We start from the raw sequence: 18,015 nt of genomic DNA, 5'->3' as shown, positions 1-18,015 counted from the left end.
GCATTTTATGTTTACTTGTGTTATATTTCTTTAATATTTAAATTGTTTTGATGATCTGAAACATTTAAGTGTGACAAACGTACAAAAAATGGGAAGTCAGGAAGTGAGCAAACACTTTTATTATCACTTCATTTGTTCATTCAGACATAAAATGTTTTATGTATTTAGTGTTGAAACAAGGCAACTCATCCATGGTGCTAACTTCTGTCTCCAAACCACTCAACATGAGTGGCTTGAGTTGTTTACAAAGTTATAGGGGCATGACAGCAATGGTTTGGACATGTACAGAGGAGGTATAGTGAATAGCAGCTCCATATTCAGCATACAAAAAATGCTGAATATGGAGCTGCTAGTCAGGAGAAAAAGAGGTAGACTGCAGATATGAACGATTATGTAGTGAAGGGGGACATACAGAAGGCTGGTGTGCCAGATGAGGATGCAGGAGATGGAAGACAGAGGAGATGAAAGCAGGTGATTTGCTGTGGCGACCCCTAAAGGAAGCAATCAAAAGTGGAAGAAGATGGGACACAACTCACTTTGTTTTATTACCTCCATCCAACAGAGGGCGCTCGTGTACAACAGGTGAGTGTCATCATCTTCACCTCGCAGCCTCTGTCCCAGCTGCTCGGCAACTTCAGCTGGAGTTTAGTGATGGTCACATGACGTTGTTATGGGTATATTACCCCAAAATGTCACAGTTTGCGCTCCACTACAGAGCTGCTGCCTGTCTCCGCAGCACTGACAGAGGCTGTGCATTTTCAGTACTATTAGAAACTTTACCGATTACTTTTTGTTTTGTAGTTTTTATTATTTTTTGAGAGCTGAGCCACTGAAAAAAAGGAAGCGAGAGCGTCAGGACGCAGAATTTTGAGGGCAATTATGAAAAACGCGGAGCAGTGAAATCTATTTCCCGTTGACAGCTGAAAAGGTGAGACAGGAGGACTCATGCTGCTTCTCTCCTTCAGGATGTCGCACAGGCTTAGCATTATCTGAGAAAATATGTAACGAATTTTGACTTAAATATGCATCTGTCTGGTCTGTCATTCATTTGAAAAAGGGTATCATGCAATGTGTACATGCAGAGGATCCCTACTATAAATCACTTAAGTAGGCTCTCGGGAAATCTGCGTAAGAGTAACAGATTTACCAAGGCTTGGTAAGTTATATGTGCGTTCATAGGTTAATGACGTTTGTCCCTCATCTGTAAAACCACCAACTGGGCTGTTTCGACCTTTGTAGAGTTGCTGATTTATTGACATGTGTTCCACTTTTATTGCTATTAGACTATTAGGCTGAATTGCTGCATACAATTTATTGGAGCTCAGCGCTACACAAGGACAGGAAACCCACACTTAATGGAACTCATCCTCAGAAAATTGTTGCTTTGTGTTTCCGCGGTCATGGATGAAGTATCTCTGCTAATTAACCGAGAAAAATGGGTTAATATTGCACACGGATGACTGCACAATGGCGTGGTGTGTTTGCCTTACTGTGACGCTTTCAAGGGATCCTCAGATTTTATGGAACAAACTGAGCTGTGAGCTTTTGTTTTGATCACAGGGAATGTTTTTGATTGTAGTGATTTTTTTTTATTGCGTATTGAAAAGCAGTTTGACATTGGGTGTTATGTAATGTTTTGAAAATATATATTTATTCCAATTACACATGCACTCATTTATCTCTGTCGATGTACTTAGATTGTCAGGAGAGACCACACGCGTTGTGTCCCTCTGACCTTGCAGATGATCAGATTCTCTGCTGAGGGCAAATCTCACAGAGCAACAGTGCATGACAAGATAATTGCTTCCTCTTATGCTACTAGAATTGAGAGCGGTCCGCCTGCTGTGTTGAGTGAATTTCCATTCACTCTTTGTGTATTCATCTTCTGTGAAGTTGACCAGAGCAGAGATTTTATAAGAGACACACAGAGAATCCTGTATTGAAATCTATGGAAAATCAGCAAAAATAAAGATGGTGGAAGAAATATAACTTCCACGGGTTCAAGTAAGTAAATGCTTTAAGTGGTGCTTATCATGTTATTTCAATGGTGATTCAATACAAATCACAAAACACTTGAAAAAAAGGTAATTAATTAAACAGTAAAGGTAATTTATGTGTTGTTTCAAAATAAATGTCCAAATAAATCCCCTGGCTGTTGCGGAGACAGTCATGATGGTAACTAGATTTGTTTCTATTACTTTTATCAGACCCAACAATTTGCTATTAACAGCAAAGCTTCTCTTTTTCTTTTCATTCAAACTGTGGCCAGTAGGCATGTAATTAGTGGTCTCTTTACATTTTGTTGCCAGGTGCATTATAGACCAAGAGCCAAAATATTAGACATACTATAGTGATTATGACAAACCAAATGTGCTTTGGAATCTGCCCTGCAACCAATCACTTAAGCAGGTACTGGTCACTGTTATGACACTACAAAGACAGTTTTTTTGTATTGGTTGAAAGAACTTGCTGGATTTGAGATTTTTTTTTAATGCAAAAGTGCTTGTCTAAAGTGGATTTACAAGGTCTTTGTAGTTCAAAATGAAAAGCAGTATGATTATCCTGTGGGAGCTAACATCTTTTTCCCCAATATATATCTACTTAAATGTAAGATGACTCCCAAAACAAGTTAGCCTTTTCACTCATAATTGTGGATGGTGTTAGGAGGATCAAGTCTGTGTATTGACTAGATGTGCCCCTGATCCCAATCTCATGGAGCAACAACATGGTTACTACTTGAATTTTCTCCTTTTGGGTTAGATCTGTGCCCTGCCTCAGCAGAATGTGCAACAGGAAGTAGACAGGACACCAATGTGCTTTGCTACTGTATTAATTCGCCAACAAGTACCCGCACTGTTCTCACATGGACTAAGTCAGACATCAAACAGACTTTGCAATTTGGAGCTAACAACAGGAGGGCCGCGACAATGGCCATTTTTGACGTTAGGAAATTCTCACATAAATCTCTATTTGGGATTCTTTGATTGCTGTTTCTCTGCTCTAATTTCTCTGTAATTACCTTGTTTGTGTACCACAGAACTCTGAAAAATTTGTCTTTTATATTACTATAATACACAAAATCTTTGTTGGTTTGTCTATACAAGAATGTCAGGAATCAACCAATCAAAACTGGCAAACAAGCATGTTTTAGGCCATTGAAGGTTCTCATCTATATCAGATATGATGTCATCACACTGTCTAGCAACCACCTATAAATGAACACCTTATGAAAGCATTGTAGCCTTTTAATTTCACAACACTAACATCTAATTTGTATACACTGCAATGTGCATGTTTATATTATAGCATCATTTTGTTGCCTAGCAACCACATAATCGGCGATTAAAACACACACAGTAAACAAAACTGTAGTATGGGCATGTGTGTAGCTATCTCATTCATTTCATGCTTAAAATTCTCTAATATTCATGTGGTGTTTATTTTAATTTATTTTTTATGATCAAGTCCAGAAAAAACAACGGTCCGTAGTTGCAGAGCTGGAGAGGTAAAACACTAACTGCTTGGCTTTCCCACCATCCTCTGTTGGCACTGAGCGATTAAAAGTGTTATATCCCACCAGACGCAGTGTAATTAGAAGATAACTCTCCCCACACGCACAAACACATGTATAGGAGTGTGGAGTTTTTAGTGGAGTCACCTAGCAACCCTAATGGCTTCTGCCTAGTCTTAGTCTAAATGTCAACCTGACCCCCTATCCTATCTTTAATGAGAGACTTGACTGAACACTTTTTAATGACTTTCTCAAACACTCACAGATCTGCCACTAGGGTTTGTGGAAGTTTAAAACCCACAACTCCTTACTATAGCAGATTTCATTTTATCCCTCCGAGGTGTCTGACATAACCTCTCTATCCCTGTCTTATTTGTCCTGTGTTTCCTTTTATATTATTCATATTTGGTTTGCATTATGTATACTGTGGGAAACCCTGCCCAAGCTAGAAAAGTAAACATGCTCGACGTAAAGTAAACAGTCTGGTGAACGAGTTCATGCTATTAGAACTTAAACGTGCATGCTAATAAGTTCCTCGTTTTATTTAAGTCCTTAAGACTTAAATAAAATGTAAACCTCTGTGTGCTTTTATTAAAACTGAGTTACACAAGAGGTCATGTAACTCAGCTGCTTGATGACACTGTCAACCTGGTGCTCAAGGTGGGATTACTACTTCCAAGAGAAGGATCTACTGGAATCCATAAATAAATCTGTTAAAATGCTCTGCATTCCTCACCTTGGGTATTTGAGAGAAAATATAAAGTCAAACAAAATGCGGTGATGAATTTTGCTAATATAATTTTTTACATTTCACAGTGTTAGAATTTTTTTCTTTGCATTTTCTTCTTTTTTTCCACCAATATGTTTGGAAATATTGAGCAGTCTGTCAGATTCTAGTTGTTCATTAGCTCAAAGATACACTTGAGCTAATGATTAATTAAATCATTTATTTTTAATGTTATCATAAGTTATTACTCTTCAAATTATGACTGGAATTTCAAATTAGAAATGGTACTGTTCATATGATGTTAAACTGGCTGTAATCCCCAGCTTAGTTACTGGTAATTAAGTCGTGTTTTTAATCAAGGGTTAAGTTGGAATTACAACATGGATCCTTCTCATTCCAAGTACTTGTGTTTACCTAGGTGTGTCTGGAAAAAATGCGTAATTAAACAGTGATTATTTACTGGTTACAGTATTAACATGTAAGTAAAAACTTAATTGTCTAATACAATCAAACACAGTACATTCCCATGTTTAAAACTTGCGTTATCACATGTTTAAAGATATGAAAACTGCATATGTGTAAACTGGAAATCTCTCAACAGTAGTATCCCATCTAACCAAAAATCCAACATCCAGAAAGTACAGAGCAAAAACTGCTTTTTATTTTTGTGGGCAAAATTTCTTATTCTGCTGCCACTGCAGACTCAATATATTTCAGAAAGTGGTTGTTAATTAGATACACTGTTCATCAGATAATTTATAAAACTGAGTATGGCTACCAGCTCTATATTTGCTCACTTACCATTTCCACTTGGGCTGACATTCAAATACTCCACCATGTTTTGGAAAACTGGCACAGAAGTTAAACCAAATTGCTTGAGGAGCAGAAGCCACTTCCACACACTGCTCACTGCCAGTTGGTATGAAAGGTGAATAACTCCTTTTCTCATGGCCTATGACTGACCTTTCATAATGTTTTATGTGTTTTCATTCATACCTTTTCTAAATGAAACAAATCACATAACACTGGCTTAAAGACTGCCATATCATAAGCATTTCCGTCTGTTTAGCTTGGAAATGTGTGTTTATTGTTGTTTAAAGCCGATCAGCGCTCCCACAGCTGCTCTACCTCATTTGCAGTAATAGAAGGCAGTAGATCACACTTACTTTTTAAGGACCACCTGTACTTGTGAGACGCTGACAGTGTGGACTGTGTAGAAAGAAAGATGTAGCTTGAGGAAGAAAGATGGAAGTTGAAGTCAGATTGTGGAAGTCTATGGGGGAAAAAAACATCGACTCCTTTGATTCATGCCCTCAGTAGACAGTTTGCTGTTTACTTGTAGTCAAAAGGTATGATAAAGAATGGTCTGGTTTTGTGATTGCCTACCTTGTGATTGACAAGTCAATCCTGTATGAGCATGACTCTTTTAGTTTTCTACTAGCAGAAATGCACTCTGGTTTCAACACACAAAGGTGGCAACAGAAAAAGCTTCCCACTGGGACTTCATTAACCAAAATGTGACTCTAAGGTGGCTGTGCCCATATTTTGCATATAGACAGTGGTTGACAGTCACTGAAAAAGTACATTCAATAACTGCAACCATTGCAGTCACAATGTAACTAGTGAAAACTGTACATTTAATCTTCAGTTAACATCGCACACTGGTTTTAGGATGAAGAAGAAGCTGTGTCTCTGTTTGAACATTGTATAACAGCATGGTTTCTGAGCAGATCATTTTAAATATTAGCATTTGAGGCTAACCAAAATAAAATACTGAAATGTAGCTAATATACAGGAAGCGGACTGATCCAGATTTTGGTTTCCATGTGCGTGTAAACTCACTCAACATTAGATTAAACTTTCAAATATTTATTTTTGTTTTAGAGAGATTACAATCCTAAAATAAGCATATGTATTTTCTCTGTTCTCTCAGGAGGAGATGGAGAACAAGGCCATGTATCTGAGCACAAATGAAGAGAGAGAGAACGTCTCGATTTATGAAGAGGCCTATGATGGACACAACTTGTCCAAACTCAACCTGTGTGATGAAGGTAGGAGGAATAACTGAGCTGTGAAAGTGCTGAGTTGAACACAAGGCTTGCTGCTTTAGTTCTTTTAACTAAAATGCAGGCTTTTTCCAAAGGAACAACCTCGATTTAACCTCCCAGCGCACCCACTGCATGTCCTGCTGCAATAAGTAGGTGATCACAGATGTTTGTAGTGAAGGTTGTTCTCTAATGACAAGGACAGCTCTGAAAACTTACCGGAATAACCAGGAAACAAAATTGAAAAATAACTGATTTTCAGGATCTTTTATTCATATATACAAAAACCACCCACACGCTGATAACAAAGACAGGATCTGTCAAGTGCGTGTCAAATATCCAGGAGCAACATCTGTATATGTGTGTAAATGCAGGTGCAGCTGAATGAATCCGCAGTTGACCCTGTGGTGGTCTCAGGTTTCAGTGCAGGAACGGCCAGTTTGTTGGGAAAGACTTATTAAATGTTAACTTAAGAATTTGTTGACATTTTAATGGAAAGTGGACAATGGCCGTACAGATCAGAAACTGTCCTCGTCCACTTTTACTAATCCAAGAACACTTTCACACCTCATTCAATTAAAGAGAGCATTTCTACCAAACAGTTTTAAAGCACAAGACTCTGACAGAATTTTAAAAACAGAGGTTAAATTAACCAGGCGGATTGCCCAAAACTCTAGTTTCTCAAATGACAGCTTGAGACTAACTGCTACACACTTACATGTTAAGATGCCAACCTTTTACTGAAACATGCTCTTTGGCTGCTACTCTTGATCTTTGTTACAACTGAACAGGGGGTGATTAGTTTATAACACACCTATTTAAGTTTCAAGTTTGGCTTACAGTTAACATTAGTAAGGTGTTGTTACTTTTGTAGTGAAAACCAAAACGGGCAGTTGTAGTTGTTAGCTGTGTGGTAAGCTTCACCTCAGCTTATTTATTTAAGTCACACAGACCTAGAGATGGTTTGGTGACTCCTGGCAACCACCAGTGACTAGGGGAAAATGTCTATTTCCTAACTGGCTAGCGAGTGGTTGCTTTAGGTTGCTGGCTGACTCCAGATAAAATTAGTCACAAAAGCTATACAGTCTTTTGGCTTCTCTCTTTAGGGGTCACCACAGCAGATCTGCCTCCATCTCACATTATTTAAAATATCCTCCTCTGTCACAATAAACATTTTCCTTTTCTGTTAAAACTACATTCATGAACTCTGTGGTCTTCCTCTTTTTCTCCTCCCCTCCCATGACATATTTTGTTTGGGATAACCACCATCCCTGCTCTGTACATGTCCAAATCATCACAGCATTGTGTCTCTCTCTCTCTTGATCTGAGCTAATCTCGTCCCTCATGCTCACTCCCAATTAGCAGATTGCTGCAATCACCCATAGTTAGACACTGACTGGTCTGCAAACACTTGCCAACTGCTCACTAAGTGCTAACAAAACTGTGAAGAGTGTGAAGCCACTCAGAAACAGGGAATGTTCACTTGCAGTTAACATATATCAAAAGTTACATCCTCTTTGTGACCAATTTCACCCACTGACAACAACCTCCAGCAGCCATGGAAATGCAAGTGGTTGCTGGAGGTTGGTGATTGCCAGAGATACACTAACCGGTCTCTATCCCTGTGTGACTGAAGCCTTACAAAGCTGGATAGAATGTACTCATGTTTATTGCGACAGAGGAGGATATTTTAGATAGTGTGAGGTGGAGGCAGATGATCTGCTGTGGTGACCCCTAAAGAGAGAAGGCAAAAGAAGAAAACAAACGTAAAGCTTTTGTGACTGATTTTATCTGGATTCAGCCAGTAACCTACAGCAACCACTCGCCAACCACTCAGGAAATACACATTTTTCCCAATTTTTCTCTGTGGAAGGCATTTGAAACATTTGTTAATGTAGTTATGTGATAAATAATATATCTTGTTCTATCATTAATTCCACTAACAGCAGAGCTGATTCTATCCTGTCCTCCAACCCCTGGGTCAAAGTGTTCCTGGGTTATCAATATCTGTGATAATTATCTGGGCACAGAATGCCAGAGCGTCCTCAAACATAACTTATTTATTTCCTATCAATTGTTTAATTTCTATTACTTACCTTGGTCATATCACACTGTGTTGGTTTTTTTTAATTATTGTGGTTTAACAGTGATGCACATAGACAAATAGTCACTTGTAGCACATAAACTATTGGTTTTAAAGGGACCATAATGATAACGCTGTGGAGATAACGCTGTGGGTTATCGCCACAGGCTAAAGATGGAAAAGTCATCAGCATCACTAATGGAGCAAATTTTGCTGACTGACTGGCCAGGTTACATCCACAGATGACTGGTGTACTGGACAAGAATTTGAGGCTAAATTATGCTCGGGTTATTTGCTGTTTATGTATCAGAATAACTATTTACTACATTTTAATACTTTTGAGAGATATTCCCAGATCACAAAGGTAAGATAACAGAGGCTGCAAGTATTGGAAAGTCTGAGTGCTCTTAATTATGTCATAGTTTGGCTGTTTTTGTGCACAGCTGGGATTCTAGGTTTTTGTCTTTGGCTGGCCTTATCTGTGGTTCGTCATATATAAGAGAAGCCAGTGTGTCACTGCTTCCCCAGTTAATCAACAAAATCATCATCAGAAAGCTGAGATGCTGGGGTAAAGTGAAGATTACTAGGGCTTTAATCACTAAGAGCACCGTAAGCACAAGCCAGCAGGGCAGTGAGGAGGGGACACATCAGGCTCGAGACCAGAATAAGGAGGCAACTGAGCCTAGTGCGAGTACACCCTAAAACTCTCTACAAATTCTCTACAAAAAATACATAATGCAAATATGATTTACAGAGAAGGGTCAAAGTTAACACAGTTTACCCAAGCAAATGGAAAATGCTCATTTTAAATGATGTTGTCATTCATTGAGGGAAAAGGTTATCCAAAGCTACCTGGCTCTTTGTGAAAAAAGTGTTCGCCTAGAGGGAAATAGCAAAGACCCAGCAAGAACCGCAGTCAAGCAGGAATAACTGGAAACGCATCTTTTCACATCACTGTTTTGGCCCACTCTTATATGCAGAATTGTTTTAATGAGTCCAGCGTTATTGGAAGGTTTTCAAGGATGAACGACCTGTTTAAGGTTACACCAAAAAGCATCTCAACCTGGACTTTGACTAAGCCACTCCAGAACTGTCATTTTGTTTTTTGGAGCCATTTGTTTTATTATTGTTGAATCATGAACCTTAACTGAGGCAAGTGAGGCCTGCGATTCTTTAGATGTCATTCTGCTTTTTTTGGGACCTCCTAGATGGGTTGTCGATGTGGTCTTGGGGTAATTTTGGCAGGCCCGTCACTCCTTGGAAGATTTGACACTGTTAGAAGTTTTCTCCCTGTGTATAATGGCTCTCACCAATGTTTCACTGAAGTCCCAAAGCCTTAGAAATGGCTTTGCAATCATTTCCAGACCGATAAATGTCAGTGACTTTGTTTCTCAGCTGCTTCTTTAGATGTTTCTTTAGATGATGTGATGCTTTTTGAGGTCTTTTAGCCTGCCTCATTTCATCAGACAGGATCTAGTTCACTGATGTTTTGATTCAACAGCTCTGCCAGTAATCAGGCCTGGGTGCAGCCAGTGAAATTGAGCTTAGCTTTCCAAAATTGTGGTTAATTATTTAATTCATGATTCAACAATGAGGACAAACCCTTTTTCACAGCACTGTAGCTGCATTTTCTTTTCAAAATTTGCTCATAATCTATAAGCACAACCTAATCTACTTTTATCCAGTCATAGAACAGTTATAACACCTCCACCAGATCGACTCAGGAGACATTATGTATTTGTGTTGGAGAGTCTCTTTTATTTTGGAAGAAAAATCCTTGCTTGGTGGTCTTGTAATTTAAAGTGTCATTAAGTCCCCCCCCCCCCCCCCCCCCCCCCACACACACACAGTCTCATGGATGATTAGGAATTATAATAGCACGCTATAATTAATTTGACGTTCACATGTTAATGGTTAAACGTGCAAGCTTAGAATGGGGTCTTTAAAAAAATCACCTGTCAATTACAGAGACCTACAGAGTGCCAAATGTTTATGGAATCTGTTATACTTGCCAGACAGCATGTGTATTTGATCTGGAAAGTTACATTTAAAAGAACAGGAAAATTCAGCCATTTTACCCAAGCGCATGTACATACCCAGACTCACACTGACTCAGCTGGAAACAAACAGATTCTGTAGATTTGTCAAAATCAGTAGGATTTTTTTTTTTGTTGCTTCTCCAAGTTTACTAATAAAGGAAAGCTCAAAGTTTGCTAATTCCAGTCTAATCTGTTTATTAAACAGTGCTGTGTGCTGACAGCATATCGCATAAAACAGCCAGTGCAATGTTATCATGCTGAAGAAAATCCTAAATGTAGGAGTTTTTGAAAGACAGTGTGGTAAATAAGCTTAGCTGTCTTTTTTTCGTCTCCACTACCTGTGCTTACAGTAGCCTGTGAAGCTTGTGAAAGGGGGCAACTAGTCTAGCTTAGTATAAAGACTGCGGAAAGAAAATCTGGCTGTCCAGTTTAATTATATGCCTCCTACTATCTCTAAACTGTTTATTTAAGTCATACAAGCCCAGTTAAAGGAGTTACAACTCATTTCTTGCGGGGAAGAAAATGTCACATATTCAATTTCCAGTGTTTATGCTAAGTTAATCACCTCTCTCGCTCCATACTTGCATAATATGCACACATACACACATGTATGACATGGAAATGATTTTCTCATCTCGTATACATCCCAAACTGTTAAAGGTCCAGTAACGCATGTCTCACAGTCACGCTGAAATGTTTGATAATGTTTCCCTTGTGATACATGTTGTTATGAAAATGTTTGCTGAGATTAAAGAGTGTTACGTGTCATTGTTTTCAGTTTAGTATTCCAACATCACTTAAAGAGGCAGACTGGCTTAGAGGACCATTTTGGTTTCTATACATTCCAACTATGTGACACGTACATACATCTAAGCCAGCTGTGTTTGTCTAATCCTGGAGGTGTGTGTGTTCTTCATCATAAAGCGTGTGTGTGTGCATGTGTGTGTGCATGTGTGTGTGCGTGTGCGTGATGGATTGTCACGGTCCAAATGAAACCCTGCTGCTGGGAGGCTGCAGAATCAGTGTTTTTATTTAAAAGTCAAATTCAAGCCAACATCATGACTGTTAACAGGAAGATGGACTCTCATTATAAACTCGTGTGAGATTTTTATCACAGCATTCATGTTTTCCCTCAGATACCTACGGCCTTTTCCCAAGACATTTCGGATCAAGCAAGATCGGTGGAAAGCATGCCTCTGTACCCTTTGGAGACTGACTGATCCATGTATTTGGTACAGTTATGTGGTCAAATGTATTTAGGTAATCAGATTCTGAGAAATGAAAGCAAATTAATCCCATTAAAGAGATCAAGATAATGTTAACATTTCACATTTTCCATGTGGTTTATCTTAATAAGAATGTTTAATATTTAGCTGTAGTTTTCCACTTTCCTCTTGATATGTAAAACAGCTTTCCACAAATAGCTTTTCCCTCTTGATAAGAGTTGGAAACTTAAGTGCATTTGTAAAATGAAAGATAGGCTTTATTATACTAGGCTTAACTATTTTTTTTTTACTAATGGAAATTGCTTATGTTTTAAATAAGGCAATGTAAGCATTGTATTGTTTATTTGTCCATACTAGTTGTATTTTAGAACCTTTCTAATTTACCAAACAACTTTGTGTAATATTAAAATTAATTATTCAGACAGTGAACAGAAATTAAGAGTAGCTGGCTAGTTTAATTTAATCAGTTCAGTGCTGGCCCTCAGTGGCTTTAATTCTTCTTTAGGAAATCAAGAACTTCTTTTCCAACAAAAAACAAAAACCTTACATTTCAAATCAGAAATCTTGCTTCTGTATTCTGTTCAGAAAGCTACTTACAATCATAGCCACTTCACTGGTTGCATCTTTCTAGTACTGTGTTGGACAATCTATTGCATAAATGCGTGCTAACATCACACAGTAGCTGCAGATTTGTCAGATGCACATCATGATATGAATCAGCTGCTCCAAAACCTCCCAAAGGTTCTCTAATAGACTGAGAATTGTTGACTGTGAAGGAGTGTGCATGATAGCCTCCTGGAAACTACTATTAGAAGTAGTGCTCATAAGCATTAGCAACAAAAAGTCACGTATGCTGTGACATTTAAACAATGCTAAATTGGTACTAAGGGACCCAAAGTATGGGACAATATCACCCAAATTACTAAATCACCATCAGCCTATAATGTCAGATGTTGCTATAAGGCAGGATGAATCAGTGTGTTTCCACTTTTCTGACCCCACTATCTGAATGTTGCAGCACAAATTAAGATACACAAACCAGGGAATGTTTTTTCCAATCTTCAGGTGTTCAACATTGGTGATTCTTTGTGAACTGTAGCCCCAGTTTCAAGTTAGTTAACAGGGGTCACTTTAACCCTGTGTACATGTTTAAATACAGTGAGTTACTGCCAAGCATTCGCTGAACAGATATTCACATTAACAAGCAGTTAAAATTAGTGGTGCAACGGATCACGGTTGATCCGAAATCCGAACCAATCCCACTCCACGGTTCGTATGTATGTGTATGGTGCGCGTGGTGGGTCTGTCAAGTGATAGTTATGGCCAGCGCTAGCGGTCCAAGTGGCGGAGCAGAGGAGTTTGCGGCATTTAAGTAGCCCTTTGCTGCCCAATCCGACCGGGCTAAAGCTATTACAAAAGCCATTGGGGTGTTTAGTTGCAGACAGGAGGCCGTATTCCGTTGTGCAAAACAAGGGGTTTAAACTGTGATGAACGTGCTTGAGCCACGCTATGATATCTCGTTGCGCGTCCACTTCAGTGTGACAAGATCATTCCAAGCACGTATGAGCAGGAGAAGTATAGGCCCTGTCTCAATATGCGTACTTGTGCGTACTTGCGTTCTCGCGTACTCGTGATACATCATCAGTCGGAGACCAAGTACTGTTCCAATTCAAAGTACGCATCAAGCCGAGAACGCGAAAAAGTTCTGGATGTGTTCTCGCTCCGCCTGTTTTATCGAGCATGCATTGGTGGTGACTTGTGTGGACTTGGTACAGCTAAATATCCCAGAATGCATTTCGTCCAAAACTCAAACGTGGCAATGGCGGACGAGCAGGGCTGAAAACTTTTAAATATTACTCTTTCTGGGTCACAAAATAAACTTTTAAGTTATTTTCAAGCGAGAATGTAGCTGTGTAAACTTCAAATATCTGCTCGATTTATCAAGATGTCATATATTTCCAAACGCGCTCCGACGTTTTCGGAGACGTCTGTGACCCGCCAGCTCCATAGCAGACAGCGAGGTCGAGGATCACTAGAGCCAGCGAGAACAGCGGACTCCCGGTACATCGTTTTCAACCCCCCCACGGTCTTTTCACTACTCAGGTTAAACAAACTCCAAACCCCAGCAGCTGTTTTATTGTACTAAAATAAAAATAAAGGCGTTCTAACATCTCATCTGCTTGTTTTTAAAAGTTATGGCTGAACTGTCCCAGGCATCTTCTGTTGCCCTAACTACAAATGGGTGGACCTCCAGGGCAACGGAAAGCCATGTGACCGTGACCGCTCATTATATCACAGCGGAGTGGTAGATACAAAGCCCTGCACTGCCCTATAGATTACATTAGATTAGATGAAACTTTATTTAACCCTTGGGTGGGTTCCTCCAGGAAATTCAGTTTCCAGTAGCACAGCACCGACAGAAGTTGCAGAATGTGAGCAGAAATATACCATATATACACATATATAAATACAGAGTATACAAAAGGGATAAATAGAATAAATAGGAATAAGAATACAAGGGAATGGCACATTTCAAGTATTGTCAGTCTATTACACCGTTGGATATTAACAAAAACTATTGCACAGTGAAAAGGCACTACAGCTTACTTGTTCCCCCCTCCTTTGTCCCCGTTTCCCCTCCCTCTCCCCTCCAGCGAGGAGTTAAACAGTTTGATGGCATGTGGGACAAAGGACTTTTTAAGTCTGCTGGCCCTTGACTTTGGGAGAAGCAACCTGTCACTGAACAGACTCCTCTGGTTGTTTATGGCCGTGTGCAGAGGATGCCCAGCATGGTCCATAATGTCCATATTGCACCTTAATTTGTTTTTATATAAGTGTGTGGAATGAGTCTTCAGTTGAATGTTTTTAATAGGCAAAAAATACTTAAATAAGTAAATGGCGAGTCGAATTATTGTCTTTTTTTCTATTTTTGCTGATCTGAAAATTGATCCGATCCGTGACTTAAAACCGTGATCCGATCCGAACCGTGAGATTTTTGATCCGTTGCACCACTAGTTAAAATGGTGTAGGGGAGACCGGGGATAGTTGTAACATTTTTGACATTTCTAGTAGTGGATTCAAAATGTAATGCAAAGTATTTACATGTCTCGGCTATTAAATAGTGCAGCTATTTTCTCTGCAGCACAATTACCCATTGCATGGTATGGTCTCAAACACAAAGAGTGAAATGTTACAATTAACCCCATAGTCTGGGTTAGTTGTAACATATCCTGGGGTGAAATGTAACACAATGAAATAAGGGTACTGACAAAACATTAACATGTAATCTTTGTTTATTCAACACATGAATGCACTTAGAGCCATTTATGTAACTATGTGTGTGTGTGACAGAATGCAGAAATCTAGCTTTTGAACATATTCCAACCCCCCAAAAAAGACAAATTATGGAATTTTTTGCAACTGAATATTTCATTAATTTTGGTTGGTCTTCCTTGAGTTTGGCCTCATTGGCTCAGTGGGCATTATAACCTACAACTCTAGCACCAATTTTGAACATAACAATGAAACTGAAAAAATGTAGTTGTGCACCAGCATCGCAATTCCATTACTTTTTATTATGGCTTACCTTGGTGTGGCAAAGTGCTTCAGAAAGATGAGGAAATCTGTTTCTTGCACCCATCCTGATTTATTTTCACTACCAATACTTCCTACTGGTCCATCTCTTACACAGTGGTCTGCATAATGTATGTGTGGGAACACAAACAGTGGAGGAATTGTGTTGCCAATGGCATTCACCACATATACAAATGTGACCAGTGAACCTTTCTTTGCTGATGTCATATCCCCAACTTGTTTAATATAAGTTAAAGTAATAGTGTGGTAAGTTTTAACATCTGCATTATTGTTACAACTAACCCAGACTGTTGCTGTTACAACTGATCCAGACTCCTATAGCCATGAACTAGCTAACATTACAGCCAACGGCTAAAACATTAGCACTAAAGACCTACACAGAATATATCCCCATAGACATACAAATAACATAATTTAAGTTTGATGAGTTTAACTGCAAAGCAGATAATGCTATTAGAAATTGAAATAAAGTAGAAAAACTTACTTTTTGGCATACAAATTACTTTTTTTGTGTGTTAAATTGTCTGTGTTTGACAAAATGTGCTGATTTTTCACATGTGATAGCAGAACTGAATTGGGCATACACAGGATGAGTCACATCCTTTGAAACTTAGCCCTGATTGGAGAAATTGGAAGTGTTACAACTGACCCACGTTACAACCACGTTACCCTACTTAATTAAAGTGCCCAGTGAGTGTATATTAATATCAGCTGTGCTTCAAATCTCATAATTACGTCTTGTTGTTTCCTTGAGACAAAAATGACTTTATCTGTGTGTAACACAATAATCTTTGAATTATACGTTTAATGTCTGAAGAAAACACATAATTCTCTTTTCTATTCCAATATGTGATGAAGAATGTGACTCCTTAGAAAATCTCTTCCCATCCTCTTGACCTAAAAGGAATGTTCCCATCAGCAACATCAACTGCCTCATTGCTGCCTCCTGCCAAGCTGTCTGACACACACACAGATGTAGAAGGGGGAAAAAAGTTCATTACTCATAAACGGTGCTATGTCAGTTTTATTAAGACTAATTCTCAAACATCTGTTTGACCTTGAGAGCAGTGCTAAGTGCTGACATGCATTACAGCAAGAGCTCCTTAGTGAGACCATTTGTGCAGTTCATGCTGTGTAACATAGTCCACTCAGATGAATTCCCTTATAGGAAACTTTGTGATGTATGTGTGTTATGATGTACTATAAGTTTAAATTTATTAACTCTTTCCTTTGTAATAACCCTGTTTCCAGATATGATATGAGGAATATACAAGTAATTTCCATCAGCGTAACTTTGTGCTGAACATTGGGGTGGGGGGTGGGGGCAAGATCTCTGTCTAAATAAATAAGAAAATCTGGATAAATTCCCAGATGATTAAACATGCAACTATTTTGCTGGTAATAACTGAGATGAGTAAAGAAAATCAACTGCCTATTTATGCAAGATAATTCATAATTTTATGGGGGGGTATATTGGTTGGGTCTGATTATTGGGGGGGGTCGTAACCCCCCTAACCCCCCTGAAAATTACACCCCTGGTAATTTCCAACCAAACTTAAACTTGTCATCATACAATTAAATTGTTTTGTAACCAACTTTTTTTAATTGTTACTTAATACTACTAAATATCACTATTTTCACAATTTTTTTGGCAACTTTTTGCTTGGTTGAACCTTGAATGAAATAGAGAGCAGCTTTGTTTTTCTGTTTTTGCACAGGCAATATTATTATGGAATATTATGCAAACGTGATCAAATACCTCTTGGGTTCAAAATGAACTTTCAGTTAGCGTGCTTGCTGAGTTTTGGGCGTCATTCAGAAGTTCAAAGAGGGAAAATATGGATGTTGGATTTTCTTTTACAATTATTATTCAGCAATAAATCTGATTTCCATTATGTTCGCTGACTTTTACCTCTGTTCTTTCACAACGTAAGAGACATTTAGCCGAATTGTTGTTCTTACTAGGAACAACTCATGATTAATGATTTCGTTCAGAATGCCATTTGCTGGTATTTATAGTAAATCCTTCTTTTCAGTTTCTACAAAGCGTCGCAGGAAGCAGGACCAGTGTTGCAGCCATCTGAACTCCCTCTCATCTATCAAGTACGCCATTGTTTTCCTCTACATCCTGGTTCTTCTCACCATATTTGGACTTTGCCTTGCAGGTAAGGTGTGTGTGTCAGTGGATGACTTTGACAACCATAAAATGTTTTTGATTTCCACTGGAGATTTAGGTGGTTTTGGAGGAATGAATGTTATCTTAGAGCTTAGTCATAAATTGTAATTTATGATGTTTAAGAAGCTCTTAGGAGCCTCAAAACAGACACTGAACAGTGATCTAAGAGAAATCTTTAAGTCAAAGGTTCAACTTTATCTCTTATGAAATCAGTTCAAAGCTATTAACTTCAGTTCAAGCCACTAACACTACATATTTTGATAATCTCCTTATATTTTTGATGAAAAATATAACAAAAAGAATGACATAACGTGAGAAGAAGAGCATCATAAAAAGGAGCTATGTCCATATTTCACACATTCTTCTGCCTCCGTCTCACCCTACCCTTTATATCCTGTTCCTTCACAGCAATCCTCTGAATGTCCTCTCTAACAACATCCAAACATCTTCTCTGGTGTATGTAGTTTTCCTCTTCTCCTCGAGCCTGGCAACCCCACATTCATTATTCTTTGCCCAATTTATCCAATATCCCTCCTCTGCATGTGGTGCCCTATTCTACAGATACTCAAGATATTGTGTTTATTTGGAAACTCTGTTCAGTTGGAAAAACTGAG

At 38.7% G+C, this 18,015-nt stretch overlaps 1 protein-coding gene across 2 annotated transcripts in view; it reads left to right on the top strand.

The window, feature by feature from the left end:
- Positions 1-670: 670 nt before the first annotated feature.
- Positions 671-18,015, top strand: part of scara5 (scavenger receptor class A, member 5 (putative)) — a 129,935-nt gene continuing 112,590 nt past the window's right edge. The window contains exons 1-3 of one of the 2 annotated variants that reach the window (XM_085132553.1): positions 671-928; positions 6,172-6,289; positions 17,262-17,390. In XM_085132553.1, the coding sequence (XP_084988679.1) occupies positions 6,178-6,289; positions 17,262-17,390 (241 nt within the window). In that variant the 5' untranslated portion in view covers positions 671-928; positions 6,172-6,177. The other variant, XM_085132554.1, reaches the window with a different exon arrangement.

This window comes from Neolamprologus multifasciatus, chromosome 15 (assembly GCF_963576455.1).
Source record: "Neolamprologus multifasciatus chromosome 15, fNeoMul1.2, whole genome shotgun sequence".
NCBI lineage: Eukaryota > Metazoa > Chordata > Actinopteri > Cichliformes > Cichlidae > Neolamprologus > Neolamprologus multifasciatus.
The sequence above is the reverse complement of the archived record's forward strand: the minus strand, read 5'-3'. Positions and strand labels throughout refer to the sequence as shown.